Source organism: Aythya ferina (genome assembly GCF_964211825.1).
Source record: "Aythya ferina genome assembly, chromosome: 3".
Lineage (NCBI taxonomy): Eukaryota > Metazoa > Chordata > Aves > Anseriformes > Anatidae > Aythya > Aythya ferina.
The window spans coordinates 35,059,732-35,076,904 of NC_140298.1; the positions used below are offsets into that span (position 1 = coordinate 35,059,732).

At 35.0% G+C, this 17,173-nt stretch overlaps 1 protein-coding gene across 5 annotated transcripts in view; it reads right to left on the reverse strand.

Annotated features, from left to right (window-relative positions):
• KIF6 (kinesin family member 6) overlaps positions 1-16,745 on the reverse strand; it is a 174,640-nt gene extending 157,895 nt beyond the window's left edge. For 4 of the 5 annotated variants that reach the window (XM_084513565.1, XM_084513563.1, XM_084513562.1 and 1 more), the window contains exons 1-3: positions 16,644-16,745; positions 15,769-15,878; positions 12,629-12,703 (exon numbers count right to left, since the gene is read on the reverse strand). In XM_084513565.1, coding sequence (XP_084369691.1) covers positions 12,629-12,703; positions 15,769-15,878; positions 16,644-16,709 — 251 coding nt within the window. In that variant the 5' untranslated portion in view covers positions 16,710-16,745. The remainder of the gene's footprint in view (positions 1-12,628; positions 12,704-15,768; positions 15,879-16,643) is intronic. The other variant, XM_084513564.1, reaches the window with a different exon arrangement.
• Positions 16,746-17,173: the final 428 nt, after the last annotated feature.

The window sequence follows — 17,173 nt, forward strand, 5'->3', positions numbered from 1 at the left end:
ATGTAAACATAGGATAAAATGTCAGATTACATATGTTATCAAAACACCTACAAAAGCCAGTGAGTTTAATTGATTCATGTATATATTGCAGTGTATCAATGCAGTTCTGAACTGTTTTCCAGAAAACATTCTAAGGTCAAATATGTGAACGGATCAATGTCAATAATATATTGCTGTAGTATAATGCAATTATAAGAAATATTAATATTGCATATATGGATTATGAAGGTGCTGGCTATGAATACAGTGCTGAGTTCCACTTTAAAATCCAAGGTGAAAGTCTCTCTATATACTATATAGGGTGTGTGTATATATATATATACATATACATATATGTATACACACATATATATATACACATATATACGTATATATATGTATATATATACACACACACACCTTATATAGTATATATACTTGTGTGTGTATATATATATATACACACACACACACACAAGTGTATATACACACTTTATAAGGTATACAGAGCCTAGTATATAATAGTACACATAGTATACAGTAATATTGTATACATAGTATATACTGTGTATATACATATATAGAGAAACTTTCATCTTGGATTTTAAAGTAGTATGTACTACATATACATATAAATATATAAAACGCATTCTGTCCAGATTTGCAGCACTCATTTCTTTCATTCAGAGTACATTAAAACCGTCAAGGAACAGTCACAGAGAATAAAGCTTATGAACTAAGCAGAACTAAAGATCATTTCTACACATACATATATGTTTATGAATGAATAAAATTAAAAATTGAAGATGTAACCACAAACATGTATGTAATATTCTGTATACTAGTCAAAACTTTGAATGTCTCATCATTATGAGATAGGAAAAGAGTTTATTTTCTACACAGCATCCACCAAGAATTGAATCCATAATTCAAAAGGATCCTTAAAGATTCTCATCTGCAAATTAAAGCTGCTGTCCCTTTACAGTATTGGACCTGATTCTCTACTAGAAAAGGCTGTAGAGCATCAACTGCTCTTTTCTGACATTTCTGCAAAATCTATACTCACCTAGGCAAAGCATGTGTCACACATCAGATGCTCTGAACACAAATCCCAAAACTTTTTTAAACTTAGCATTTCAAAGTAAATGGCTTGATATGGTTATTGATGGCAATATTCTGAAGGCTTCAAAATATGCATACATAAAAGATGTACTAGAAGGATAGTTTCATTCATACTCTGTCCACAACATCCAGAACCGCCCTGTACCACAATGTCCAAAACTTTATATTTTTTTCCCCCCCTCCAGGAAGCTGAGTTTTAGCATAGTTAAAGATACACTTTATTGAATAAACTGTCTCTTAACTACTTCAAACAAAACACATCAAAGACATATAATCCAAGGAGAAGCTTTGCTGAAAAGATCTTTCAGGAACTTATGCAATGTTGTACAGCTCCCTGTTCACAAGTTCATGAACTACTTCCAGACACATTAGCTAAAATATTGTTGGAGAAATCTGTCTATGGTATATTACATCAAAGTTGCTCCTGTTGTGATTGACAGAGTTCCTGGAGGGTCATCTTTTTTTTCATAATAAATATCCACCTCAGTATGGCCCACTATAGAGGGTAATAAATTTTAAAATACAATGACCAAAACTTGTCAAAATTGTACCTTTGTTTCACTGTGTTAGCAAATTCAGATTATTCATTTTTCTTACATGCTAGAACACGCAGGCATGCATTTGTAACACTTTGGTAAATTTAGCCTTCACTACAAGAAGATAAAACACTAGGACAAAACAAGGAAGTATTAGTGAACCAACAAGAAAATTGTTGATAGTATCAACAGCTAATACCAATTTTAATGAAATAATGACATGAAGTGTGGGCAAGCAACCCCTAATCTTTGAAGGAATATTGTTTTACTATAGCCCTAAGTCTTTTTTTTTTCTGAAATATTATTTTCAATGTAATTATATGTTCACTTCAAGATGATTTTAACATGGAAAAAAGATCTTCTCTTACATTTTACTCTAAGAACTGAATAAATCTGTTCTAGTTAAGCACTGAAAAACTGCTGTTGGTTTTCATAATTACAAAAGCTTGTGCTTGACCTTACAAAGTTAATTAGCAGCATTTTTTAAACACAAATATGTCCTCCTTATACCATGCAATTGAAATCACACCTTTTTTCCAAAGGAAAGGTAGTTTAAGCACACAACTGACTAAGGAGATTAACTTGACCACACTACTATATGCTTAGTCATATATTATGATGGTAACACAATTTATCATGTTGTCATGGGAAAAGCAAAACATTTTCAAGTTCTACCTGCAACCTGTGACACGCTACTGTGAAATTCTTCCACAATAACAATCTTTGAGACAGAAAAGGTAATACTTTTCAATATTTTAAAAAACAGAATGCTGAAATAACCAATAGAGGTTTAGAAATTACACTGAGAAAGATTCCTCTGAAGTATTATATAACAAGACCATGAACCAAAGCTCCTTCCAGTCAATGACCACCTTTTCAATAATCTCACTGAGTTCTAGGTGAGGTCCTCACTGTGGGACAATTTGATGCAATTTGTTTTTGCTAGTGTAGATACCTAAACCCACTACAGTATTTAAACATATCTGCCATGTATCAGAAGCAGCTCTGATACTTTAAGAACTCCCAATATGCATTCTACAAAAGTTTTAATAATTTTTTTTCCATTAATTTGGAATAGTCTTAATTTTAATACTTGTCTTGCTTTGGAGAAGAGACATAAAAAAAAAGTAAGAAGCAAGCTGAAGAAAATGTTCCTTAATTATTCCATTTTCATTACAACCTTAATACTGTTTAATTGTCTTAAATCTGCTATACAAAAGCTTATGTAACGACACCTTCTCAAGAAAACAAATTTTGGCTTTATGGAAATGGAGTTATAACATATTTTGTCTTCTGCCCTTTGGACTTCAAGAAACTGATGGGAAAAAAAGTCACTGATAGAATATTGAACTGGTGCTGTTTTAAAAAGTCCCTTATCAACGGCAAGACAGTCATTAAAAACCCATAGTGTAGAGAAAAAAATAGTTGATATGAAATGGCCATTATAAATAGCATTGTTTAAACCATTGCTATAACACTGTGCCTGAAACTATATGGTCTAACGACATAAGAAAAAACAGATAGTTTAAAGAGAGGTAGTGTATTTTATTAGACTAGATTATATATATATATATAAAAATAGATTATATAATTGTGTGAAAACAAGACTACACTCGATGCTTCAGTGAATTACTGCTTTTCTGATTATATTAAGGGACCCCGCCTCTTCCCTTGTTAAGCAAAAGCTGATGGTATAAACTCTGTACCAATTATCACTCTTCTTTGTAATACAAACTGATCTATGAATGTAGTTAAAAGAGAGCAAGGCCACATCATCTTTTTCCTCAAGTTTTCTTACTCAGTTATTAGTGAACTTAAGCTTTCTAACATAGTCATAATTAGCGGAAATTTAAAAACTGTGCACATTAAGAAATTAACTTTTTGTTAAAATATCAATTTAGATCCCTGTTTAAATATATTTCTGTTACAAAGATATGTACTGACATTTTCAGTCACTCAGCAGACTTACCTCATGCCTGGAAGATGCATAATTCCTAAATGAAAGGCATGATACGGAAGTCTAACTCATACAAGCAATTGTACTTAAATTGATAGATCCATTATGTTTACAACTGGTTAACATTCCTTAAGCGAAAAACTCCTCAAGCAGGAGCTTGACAATTTATGGGTAGTTACAGCAGTTCAAAATAGCATTTAGTACTTTGTCCTTAAGTATCTGAGACAATATAAAGAGTGGTATAAAACCCTGTGACAGCAGACAGAGGTTGAAAGCAGACTGAGGTTGTTTTGTTGTGGTTGTTTTTTCTGGGTACATTTTGTTTTAATTTACCATGATGATCATTTGTTCTATTTAAAGTTTATGAACACAGAACTTTTCATTTGTTTCTGTGCTCATTGTTAATATGACTGCAGGCTGGTTTATGCCTAAGCATAACAAAGAAGTCTGCTTCCTCTGTTGTTACACCGAGTATATTTTGTTGAATCAAACACAACAGTTAGCATGAAACTACAAGATTTAAAAAATAATAATAATAAAATGAACTGTCAAATGAGTTCTGTGTTCAGTTTTGGACTACCCAGTCTAAGATGGATGCTATAAAGAAACTGAAGAGAGTTTGACAGAACCAAATTTGTTCAGGTTGGAGCACATAACTCAAGGGGAAGCTTGAGGAAGCTGTTTTTGTCAGTATGGAGATTAGAAGACTATACATGTACCTAATTGTCATCTTCCATTACCTAATGGATCATCACGAAGAAGAGGCTTACAGTGGTAGAACAGTGGTCACAAGATGTACAAGAGGAAATTCCAAGTGGGTATAACAAAAATGTTCTCCACAGTAAGAGCAGTTAAGCCCTGGAACTGGTGCCCAAATGGGTTGTAGAATCCCTATCTCTGGATATTTTCAAAGCTCTCGTGGGTCTGAGCAACCTGATCTAACTCCAAAGCTAGTCTTGCTCCACTCAGGAGACAGAACCAGATGACCTACAGAGATCCCTTCCAACCTAATTATATGAATTTAAGAGAGTACGTTAGCAGTAGGCATAATTTACACAAAATCATCATCAGTGGAAGGAAAATGTAAACAGTCCTTACCAATCCCTAACAACATGCCAAAACTCTGCTTTAGTTAAGATCAGTCTCAAAGCATCAGTTTATAACCACCAATACGACAACCTTTCTCAGGGAAGTCAGAATATTTTGATTCCTTTTTTGTTACCCCAAAGCTCAATTCACTACAAAAAAGCTGAGGAAACAGTGCTGACTTTATTTTCAAACTTTTGACATTAGCAGATATTAGAGAAGAATGCTGAAATCTCTTCTTGGCAATTGGTGGATGAAGCCTATCTGGAACACCAAAAGCCATCACAGCAACACAGAAGACGAAACCTAAGCATAAAGATTTGCCTGCTCTGACACTTAATTTCTATGGCAAGGCATACCTTCCAGTCTTCAAAGGGATTAGAAAGATCACAGACAAAGATGTGTTTAAGACATCTGTCATTTTTATTATTATTTTGCTTTAAAATGAAAAAGTTCAAAGTGAAAGGTTTTTACTAAGTCTATAATTTGAATAAATAAAAAAAATATTTAAATGCTCTAATGAGAAGGGGCCTTATTAAATAAAGACTAAATTCTGTGAGTGTTTATATATAAATAAGAGAAATGCCTCGGAATCAGAAACAAATCACAGCTTTAAAAATTAATTACTTTGCTTTTACTAGTTTATTTCAGATTCCTACTATTATTTTAACCTGAGTTCTGAAACTTCATTTTAAGTGACTGGTAATGTAAAGGTAGGTGGTCATTCAACAGGTATGAAAACATTAGAATACTGAAAAGAGTGGAAAACACTTTGATCTTTATATTTTGTAAGCCCTCAGTTCTTGCTGCCTTAAATATTTTACCAATACCGCTCTTTCCTTCTTCCTGTCTCAGAAAACTTTAATTCACAATAATTTTACACATAAAATAAATATATAAACATATCAGTATAACCCTAGCAAAACCAGCTCACAGACATGGTATTTATAATAAAAAGAAGAACAAATTTGATTTGCAGGATCTGGAAAAGCAGTTTTCAGGGAGGATTTGTCTTTACAAAAATTCGGCATTTAGGTATCTTCTATCATTTGGAACTCAGATTAAATTTCTATTTAGTTAAAATAAACAAAGCATCTCAGAATGCCTTTTTTTCCCTTTATACTTTTGCCAGATTTATGAAACAAATCTGCTTTGGTAATGCCTCATATTTCAAAAATAACACCAATTTCCAAATGTGCATGTAACTGTGTTTCTGAGACCCTGGTACAAGCGTTTCCTCAGAATTTTCAAAAGAGATTTCCTAAGATAGCAAGCTGTGATATAATTTCCTATTTTAACTGAAATTCTTAAATATATTTAAAACTTCACCCTAAGCACTGCAGAAGATAAGTAACACAAATATACTCTTGATCAAACCTATCAAATTGTAGCCTACAATAAGCAACATTCTTGAACAAGTCTGAACTGCAATTTAAGTCAAAATAAACAGGACTAATAGCTGTTTGAGATGGAACGATGAAGTTTTTTGTTTGTTTGTTTGTTTACTTTTTATTGCCTCATACTTGTAAACACTTTCAAGAACTACAACCATTCCTGCTCCAATTTCTCAATTTAGGGGATGTTTTAAGCTATTTTTATTTCTAGCTTACAACCAACAATTAAGTGTCCTTTTACTGTATATGGATTCTATTGGTTATTTTTGTACCTAAGCCACACTAGCAATAATACAGCTGTGCTGCATGCCTGAGTGCAGGTTAGCCAAGCCACTGTATCACAAACACACTGGGGTCAAAGTAACTACTTGGTCACAGAAGCCTACCATTTAATTAATAAGCAATGACCACCTTCCACAAAATCCACAAATAATACAATTTAATACACCTTACCAACATTTCAGGAAAACAAGAACAAAAACCACAACAAAACAAACTAACCAAAAGCAAAGAAATGAAAGCAAAACAACTACTACTAAATCACAGTTATTTTCCTAGGCATTCTTCATTTAATCATATTAGCATGAAGATTTAAAAAGTCTTTATGAAAATGCCAGCTTTGATGCTGTTAGTAGCTGTTGTAAAGTGATTTTAAACTGGTTAGGGAGACATTGTGCCAGGACTAAAAAACAGGTACGTGACTTGTATCACATGGATCTTCCAGGATTTTAATTATTTGATCATTTTGCATCGTGACTTAAATGAGCTGACATTTTATTGACATCTCAATACTAAAACTGTCTTCATGAGCTCACTGTATTGGAAGCAATTATTTTTTCCAATTATGACACTCAACAACCTGTTGTACCAGCCAACACTATCTACAGTGCAGAAGCAACACGCTGCATCTGATTAAAATAAAACCAAAAGCAAAGGGGAGGACAGAAGAGAGAAGGAATGCAAGTAAAAATAGTGGAGAAACAGCATCCTATACTTTACATGTATCCAAAAGACTTGTGAAAAATACTCAATTCAACAGTTCTTTCATTTGTATGAGAATGCTTAAAATTAACATGAGCCCTTGAAGATCTGACATTTGTTTTAAGAAACATCTGTCATCCTTAGTTGAGGATTTTTTGGTGCTTAATGTTTTTATAAAATATTAAAAAAGTGGTCTAGATGGAATACACTGGGCACTTCCTATTCCTTAACACTAACAAATTTTTTTTTGATTTCCATAGGGAGCATAGCTGAATTTTGTTAGTCTACACCAGATTAATATGGTAGCCAATTACTGCTGCTATTTTTGAGTAGTCTTGGCCTTGAATACTCCTTTCAGAAAGGAAATTACTTCGTATCACAACAGGCAGATTTCTAACACGCTACCTGGATATCTGACATCACTGAGTTAAAAGTGGACTGTCTTGATAACTTAGCAAAATTTGTAAGTGATCTGTAAATTGCTTGTTCTTCATAAAAACAAACACTTAAGCAAATGTTGTCTCACAATCCATGATCATTTCATTCCAAGATTTGATGTTTCCTTCAACTCTCCTACTCAAGCTACATAACTAACTTCTCCACGTTTGTATTGCTCAGAAGAGAAGACTACGCATGGAAAACATAGCATGTTACATCTCCTGGTTAGGGTCAGTCAGTTTTAAAGGACTATCTCCATAAACTCCTTTTGAAATTGCATCTATTCTGAAGACACTTATTAATGCAAGACACCTTTTTTAATGCATATATCTATAAAAATCTAGTAGGCAGTAATGTGGAAAAGCACTACACAAGAAAGAAGTGAAGTGAATGTATATTACTGATGATGCTATTTTTATTTGCCAGTATTTTCAAATACAGCCTTGAAATATAGACAGCCCACACAAATTGCTCTTTTCTGAGATGACTTAACTTTCTTTCTCTCATTCCTTGCTTATAAGTAAGACTAGTCAGAGACTTGAAATAACTCAAACTGATGCAACTAAGAGTGGAAATAAAATACTTTGCCCTTCTTGTAAGGGAGCATTAGCATTTCCAGTAGAAGAAATTTCATATGGGAGAAGACTGTGTATCAGAATACAGTTTGGTGGGACAGGGACATAGATGAATTAATGTATATAGGCATTTCAAAATCTTGCTTAGGTAAGATGAATCCAAATAAGAAAGTTTAGTCTGAATTATGTTCCTTAGAAGATGCACTATGACCCCAGTGAAGCACCAGGAGATATAGGTAGGGAAGCTATTATCTACTTCAAGTCTCATTAAAAAAAAAAAAAAAAAGTGCATAATTTGACCCCTCAAAAGAATGAGTCCTATACTTTTTTTTGAAGTTTAAATTTATTCAGAAGAAAATATCACTAAGTTTCCTGATGCAAAACAATGAATATCCAATTTGATGGCAATTTCTGGCTATTACATAATAAATAATTATGCCTCTTTTACTTTTTGCTCTCCTATTACACATTTCCTGCAATTATATTTTGATTTATTCCTGAAGATAGTTTCAATACCATTAGTTGTAAGAGTACAAGCTGTTTTAAATATCTGACATGTTGCATGTGTCCACATCCAATATAAGGTCCACATTACAAGACTACAAATTGCATCAGATTTGGAAGCATGAAATAGTCTGCAGTCTACATAATATCAAAGGAATACCCCCACTAATTCCACATGCTCTTTGCTAAGTGAAATTCACATTAAGGTACCATATATGAAAAGGGCTTCTATTAGAAACATAAAGAAAATGTTCCCATTGCCATAAAAAGATGCAAATATATGGCTTTTTAACTGTCCCAAATAATTAGCTTTAAAAGTAATGAAGAACCATAAAAACTCAGAAATAAGAGCCTACATTATCTAAGAATCTTTGTATTTCTTGTACTCTGTTACATTCAATACAAGAGGCCACAATTTATACAGAAACATTTCATTTGGAAAAAATAAATTATATATTGAAAAATCTTGTAAATTCAGTCAGATTTCATGTTTCAAGGAATTTCTCATCTAAGAGTTCAAATTAGAGTGATTATTAATATAAAACCCTACTGAAGTCTGTGAAAGTAAAACAAATCCAGTATTAGTCTGAATTAGACAGTCAAAAGTAACGTATAGTTTGAGAGTAAATTAGCATCCTCTTTACTGACTGAAGTTCCATTAATTTGAAGAAACTTGCAGAGAGATTATTTTCCTTGATTACCTAGTAAAACATAAATCCCTGAGGTGTTAGAGAGAGAAGGGGCAAAAAATAACAGCAAGTCCAAATACTTTTGTTATATTATTTTATTCACAGACTTACACACGAAGAAAGGAAAATTATAATAACAGAAAAACAAAGGAGAAAATTCTATAAGCATACTTAGTATAGATAGTAATGTCCTGGTTTGGTTTATACTCTGTGGCTTTGCATTTCAAGACAATCTAGCAATTCAAATATTTTCCAAATATTTTAAATTACTGGTAAAGTATTTTCTAAAACTGATAAGAAATGCATTACAAAATATAGTCAACATTATTTTGCATAAAAAACATTATATTTTTACTGCATTTTCTGTATGAATAAGCAGCAGAATGGAAAAAACAGAGTAAAGGGAAATAGGTTGTATATACAAACAGCAGTTCTTAAGATAAATATAGAACACCACAAGAAACTTCAATGTGCAGCAACAAGAACATTATCATGGAAGCTGTAAGGCTTCTAAAAACACAACATAGGTGACTACTATTGGGCTAGAAATATTCTGGCTGTCTCTAATTTCTATGATTATGCCTAAAAAGAAATATTTTGATATTATTCTTTAATAAGCCAACACAAATTATCAGTCACATCAGAACTGAAAACAAAACTGAAAAGCACTAAGATTTTCCACATAATTTGATTGTATTCATCATCATGATATTTGAAGCACTATGAGAAACTTGGTTCTGTTGTTGAACTAGAGCAATGCTTAACTGTTAGCAAACTATAAAAGGATGTTATTTATTTCCTCATCTTTTGAGAAAGTCGAAGAGCTAGTTCTGCCTCTTAAAGTTGGCTCTGCACAAAAAAATAAATAAATCAAGAATATAAATTTAAAATGAAAAGGAAAGAACAGGAAGAAGGAAAAAATGAAACCAAATAAGAGATGACTCAAGCATTAGCAAAATAGAATAATAATAATAAAAAAATAAAGCAAATCACATGCTTATAATGGTTAACAGAGACTGCCACTTTTGACTGAAAAAGTAAATTAAATGAACTAATGTCTGGTGCCTCTGTGAAACCACAGGCGGGATGACAATGTAACTGGATTTAGAGAGAAAAGTAGTGGCCCAACATCAAAGAAAGCAAATTTAAAAGGGAGGGGAAAGAAAAAAGTTGCATCCAGTTTTCATCCATCCAAGAACAAACTAGAAAGATTTTAGAGTCCTGGACACTGTATTGCTGTTTCTAGTTTAAGCCATGCCCAAGATTTCTTTTCTGAGCATTCAAGTGTGTAAATGAGTTTTCTCATCACTGTAAGCATGCATGGCGAAGAGCCTCAAAATGTCACTGAACTATTTCATTGATACTTTCCTGCTACTTTTCCCTGGCAATACGCAGACAAAAAGTATTTGCTTAAAGTAACTCCAACATCCAAAATGAATGTATTTTCAACAGTTTTTCCCTGGAAGAGAATATCAACTTAGAAAGAAATAAGAAAGAATGACAATTTTGTTATGGAAGTCTGGTCTATCAAAGTAACAGAATGATTCTCATTGTCCTCTCAATGGAAAGGAAAATTGAGCCATTTACTATAGAGTAAAATACATTTCAGCAACAATTAAGGACTCCATTAGGGAAGGAACATCATGACTACAAAGACATTTCCAAATATATATATTTTTGCCTAAATAAGGGTAAAAAAATGAAGGTAAAGGATGAGAAACAGGAATATACTTCAAGTATAACCTAAAAACACAAGTAGCGTTTTCCTTCAACATTATCAGTAACAACAAACACGTTATTTTGAATGTTAGCCTTAACACCTTAACCTTCAGAGATGTCAACATTTTCTTGATTCAGTTAAGAATGTGTAATCAACTTTAGCGTTAAAGATAAAGACAGCTGTTTGGACATAATTTTATGCCTACGCATGATTAATTCAATAGTATTTATGTATTTAGAGTCTACAAAAAAAAATTAAAAAGTCTACATAATGAATCAAATAGATGAATAGAAATCCCATATCTGTCAACACTGAAATAAAGGAAAACACCACAAATTCATGTTTGTTGGAGCACTACACAGGTGAACTACAGCTGGAAAACTCTTCCATATTCTAGTGAACCATTCCAAATAAATAAATAAATAATGTCTCTAAAAAGTGTCTGTTACTAGCTAGCTTTGATACTATGAGTTTTAATGAGGATAATTCAATCTATAGTGTGCAACAAGGAGTTTTAACAGTTCTCTTTCCAAGCACAATTATATAAGATATAAACGTTTTTACCTTCAGTCATTGTTAAAGCCATAAATATTTTAAGTAAATGAGTTAACCAAAAACTATACAAGGTATAGTCAGGTATGCAAAGAAATACATTTTCCATGAAAGAATACAAAAAAAAAAAAGTGTATTTATCTTATTCTAGTGAAGATTCAATTTCACTGGCCCTTCGTTTTCACTGTCAATTCCCTTCCTGTTTTATGTGGGAATTTTAAGCAGAAAATTGAGGGAAAAACAAGCATTTGAAAAGAAAAAAATCAACAGGAAAACAAAATTATAAAGAGTTAAGCATATTTTTACACCCAGGGAACAACATGAGAAAGACCTAAGTATCAAATTGAGGATGTCTGTTTTCCTAAAGCAGAAAACTAGTACTGACTTCAGCAGTATGGACCTTAGGTGAATACAGAGAGTGGCACATTAGAAAATCCACCTGCTTGAGAGTGGCATTCAATCCACACAATGAGTAAGGAAACCTTCTACATCAGTTTTAAACACTTGCCTTTGCGAACTCTGAAATACAAGCATTGTTTGATTATAACATGGAAGAGAAAATATATACTGCAAAAACCACGGCCTTATACATTAGGACTGTAATAATGAGCAAAAATTGAAAATACCACCACAGATGCTGGTTCTTGGGTGTATCTACTTAATGAAACAGGGAGGTTATTTTTTTTTAGGCTTTCCCCTTTTGGGAGTTGAGCCAAACATCCTCCAAGGATCCCTTCCAATACTAACCATTGTGTAACTAATGGAACCATATAGAATTTATTTTTATTTATTTATTTATTTTTTTTAAACTAATGTAATACAGTGAGTTTATATTATAGACAAGAACTAACTAGACATGAATTGCTATGCCTATGCAACAGGAGAAAACAGCAGCAGTACTACTCTAGGATTTTATGATGAAACCTTATCACACATACAATCTCCCAGATTCAGATATGTCAGTATTTAGAAAAATTAAATTATCAATACATTTTTACAACAATGAATCAAACACTTGCTAGCTCTCCTCTAAGTCATACAGTGAAAGCGATTTTTGACCCTGTGTTACCCTGATCACTCGCAAGAACAACATACCATTCTGCCACTGGTCTGGCAATGCTGTCAAAAACCACATCTTGTTTTGCCTCTTGATCAAAAATTTTCTGAAATCTGAAAATATTAATCAAATAATAATTGCTCAGAATCTAAAAACACTGCTTGATTCATACATTTTTGTTTGTGTTTGTAACAGTCAATGTTTACATCATGAGGCTTACATAACTTAGTACAATGTTTTCCCTGTAGTCTTACCCAAAGCATGCTGTTGTACTATTGTATATAAATAGGCTGTACACAGTGCTGCATTGACAAGAACTACACAATAAAATCCTCTGATAAAATGATGTGGCTTAGAAAAAAAATATCTGTAATTTAGATCTATCAAGAGAATCAGTGTTTGTAACTGGCACCACACTGAAACCTGGATAAATAGATTACACTACAATTAAATAGAGTGTCCCACCAGCATAGCCATGTCCAAATTCTCTCATAACTTGTTCCTTCTTTCTGTTGCATACTTACTGTAATCATCACAAGGAAATACTTAACTCATTTTTTTTATTCCTCCAATTCCTATACAAAATATCTGCAGTAGCCTTACAGAATCATAGAATATTTGATGTCACAAGAGCTCATCTTCTACAATTCCCCTGCTCAAAGGAGGGTCAACTAGAGCAAGATTCTGTCCTGTCAGGTATAGTTATCTCTATATACGTAGACTCCACAATATATCCAGGCAACCCATGGCAGTATTTGCTTACCCCCACAGTAAGAGAAGTTTTTTTTCTTATGCTTGAATGGAATTTCCCATACTTCAGTTTGTGCCCGTTAACCCTCACCTTGTTACCAGGCGCCACTAGGAAGCATACAGCTCCACCTTCTTTACTTTCCCTGATGAGATTGATGAGTCCCTTCAACTTTTCTTCTAGCAATTTCAGCCTCTTGTTATACATCAGATGCTCTGGTCCTTTAGTCATCTTTGTGTCCCTTTCCTGGGACTCAAAATTGGAAACAGCAATCTAGGTACTTTTCTGCAAGTCTGATTTCCATCCAGTCAACTACAAGCCTGTACTAGTGAACATGTTTCTTCCTCTCCAGGAGCGGGACTCAACATTTCCCTTTGCTGAACTTCATGAGATTCCTAGTGGCTCATTTCTCCGGCCACTCAATGTTCTTCTGAACAGCAGCACAACCAGGTTGTACATCAGCCACCCATCTCAGTTTGGTGTTGCATGCAAATTTGCTGAAGGTATGCTTGGTCCCATCATCCAGGTCATTAATAAAGATGTCAGATAGCATTGCACCCCCATATTAACTACTAACTAGTAGTTAGTACCACTAATGACTGGCATCCACCTGGACTTTGTACCCCCGATGACAACCCTCTGAGCCCTGCAGCTCAGCTCATTTCAGCATGCATCCATACAGGCTCCCTGCTGCTTCTGCTTCATTTCCTGGTCATTGGGATGGACAGTTCTTGAGCCTGAAGAAGGTGATCCTTGAAAGACAGCTGCCTCTCCTGGGCCTCTCTTCTCTCTAGGGCTGTGTCTCATTGGATTCTTTCAAGCAGGTCCCTGAACAGCCCAAAATTTGCTCTCACAATTTCCAGAGTTATGATTTTGCTTTCTGCCTTGCTCTCCTCAGGATCTTAAGTTTCACTATCCCATTGCCACTGCAGCCTCGATTTTCACATCCATGATCAGTTCTATATTTGAAATACAAGGTGCAGCAGTTCTTCTCACCCTCACTGGCTCTTTAACCAAGTTTCATGAAGTTTAGGAGTGAACATACTCCAGGAACTTCCTGTATTGCTCATGCCCTGCTTTGTTGTCTGTCCTATCTGGAACAGCGTATTCACCTAGAACTTCACAGGGTATATAGAAAGGTCCCAGGGATATTGGGTATGTAGAAAGGCAACATGGACTGCAAGGGATTATGCAGCATCTACATGTCAAACACATGTGATACATGAAATACAGAGGCATACATTCTATCCTGCTAACCCTTAATTAGGAAAGTCATTCGGAAAATGGTGTTTGATTTCCATAGGAGAAAGTAAGAACAGAAGAGAATAATGTTTGAGCTGACTAGGACAGACTGTATGCAAACATGAGTTTTACAGAGAAAACAAATCCATAAATCCTTAATCCATAGCATCATTTTTGTATTGCCTTAAGGACAATAAGTCATAGTATTTCTCAAAACCCATCTCTATGGTTTTTAATAAATTATGAAGATTAAACAAAAAAAATCAGCATTCATTACAGCTGGCTTGGGCATCTGCAATCTAAGATAGTTTTGCATATAGTTGGAGAAGACAGTTCCTCACTTCCCAAGCAGAACAGATTTATTGTAAAGTGACATCAGGCTGAGCTACAGATATTAATCTGTGGCTCTTTTTTTTTTTTTTTAATAGTATAAACTAACAAATTTTCTTGATTTGATATTGAAAAAAAATAAATAAAGGAAAGTTTAACTTGGAAAAAACATTCTCAACCTATTTATTAGAAGTAGTTATACATCTAGCTTTTTTCCACCAGCAGCATTTTAAAATCTTGCCTCTAAGCTTTCTGTCAAAAAGATAAAAAATATATTTGTTTGATAATACTGGTACTTATTTTCAGTTTCTAAAAATTGTTTACATTCTAGTATGATGGTTTTGTTTCTTTTAACAATCTCTTTTGCTTTTTTGTTTTGTTTTGTTTTTTGTTGTTTGTTTTTACACTGTTTTGGTTATGTTTGAGACATTGTTTTTAAACAGAGTGTTTAACATAAAGACATCTTTAGCCAGCCTATGCCAACTCATTAGGTCACAAAAAAACAACAGCCTTGCACTCAGTTTTCAAAGGCAAATTCAAAACAAGCTGTAAGAATGGAAGAACTGATAAATGAAGATGCAATCTTTGAAATCAGACTCAAATGTATAATGACATGCAATGGATGAGAAAAAAAAAAAAAAACACACCAAAAAACACAACAAAACACAACTTCATCAAATATTATCACAATCATTCAGCTGTAGAACATAATACGGTGTAGTATTCCTCTTGTTGAGGGAGCAGTATAAAGATACCTTTATATTAAAAATTAATTAAAACTTAATTTGGGGAATAGGTTTTTCATCTCATTCTATATGTCTACCTGAACCCCTACACAGAGATAAGGCTTGTACTTACTTGAACTTGTATTTCTCCCGTTTATTATTGACGAACCCATCTGCTAAATCATGCGGCACAATTATCTCCAGACTGGACACGGATTTCTCGTCATCATCAACTGAATAAATCTAGTAAGCATGGATGTGAATTAAAGTAGTTTTAGCAATGAAAGAGCACAGCCTTTAGGTGTACTATAGCTAATCAGTATTTCAAAGTACTACAGCAAAGTAGAATAATTCTCCCTACTTGAAGAGTCCTTACTGCATGTATTCTCCTTCAGCTACCATTCAACAAGTACATACCAACACTGACCTGTTTGTTGTCACATAAACCATACCCTAAGAAACAGAAATGTAGTCATGTTTACGTAACTTGCTTAATAAACCACTTCAATACCGGAGATGTTATTCACAAACAAAAAATGGCACCCAATTCAAATCCCTCCAAAAAAAAAAAAAAAAAAAAAAAGAGAGAGGAATAGGTTTGAAAAGATTATGACAGAAGGAACAGAGCTTATTTCAAATTGGAATGCGCTATTTCTGAGGGACACTTCCGTTATTTTTATTATTTCTTGCAACGACAGACAAGTACCGGGTGCTACTTATTCCCCTCCTTCAGAACAACGTTTAATCGTGTAAACTCTGTCACACACCAAAAGATTTCCCTGGGGAACCCACCCCTTACCCTCACAAAAACATTCCAGAGTTTCTGCACTTGGCGATGGTATTCACTCGCCAAGGCTGCAGGGAACAGGCCGGTGGCTCTTCCTCCCCCTTCCCGACCCCTCAGCTCCCCCCCTGCCCAGCCGGAGGCTGCCTGCGGGGTCCCGGGCCCGCTCTCCAGCCACCGCCACGGGCGCCCCCGGCAGTGTCACCCCCGTCTCCCCCTCGTACCCCCGCTTGCTGCCGCCTCCCTAAGGGCTTCAGCCGCGCGTACACCCGGATGGTTTCCTTCACCATCGCTCCTCCGCCGCCAGCCTAGTAACGGTAACCACGACACGCTACCCAGCCTGCCCGGCGGGGAGGGCAGCGCTGCGGGGAGCTCGGTGCCCGCCGGGCGTCATCGCGCACCTTCGGGGGGCTGCGGCGGGGCGCCCCCTTGCTCCGTGGGGCTTGGAGGAGGAGGGAGCCGAGCTGGCCGTCGTCTGCGGAGTTGTGCTGCTTGCGTGGCCGTTAACAGCCATTCCCCACAACCTTTGTCCTCGGGGGTGTCACGGCTGTGAGAAAACCGAGCCTCCGAGCAGCACCCCGGGGAGAGCAGGCACGGCAACCATTTCCAGTCAGAGCTGCCGCTGCCACCTGCGCCCACAGGTGTCCCTCTGCCACCTGGCGCTGCCCAGGGAAGGGCTGATTATAAACACCTGCAAAAGAAATTGGGGAAAAATGCCTACTTACATGCAATAGAGACTTAATGCAATATAAAA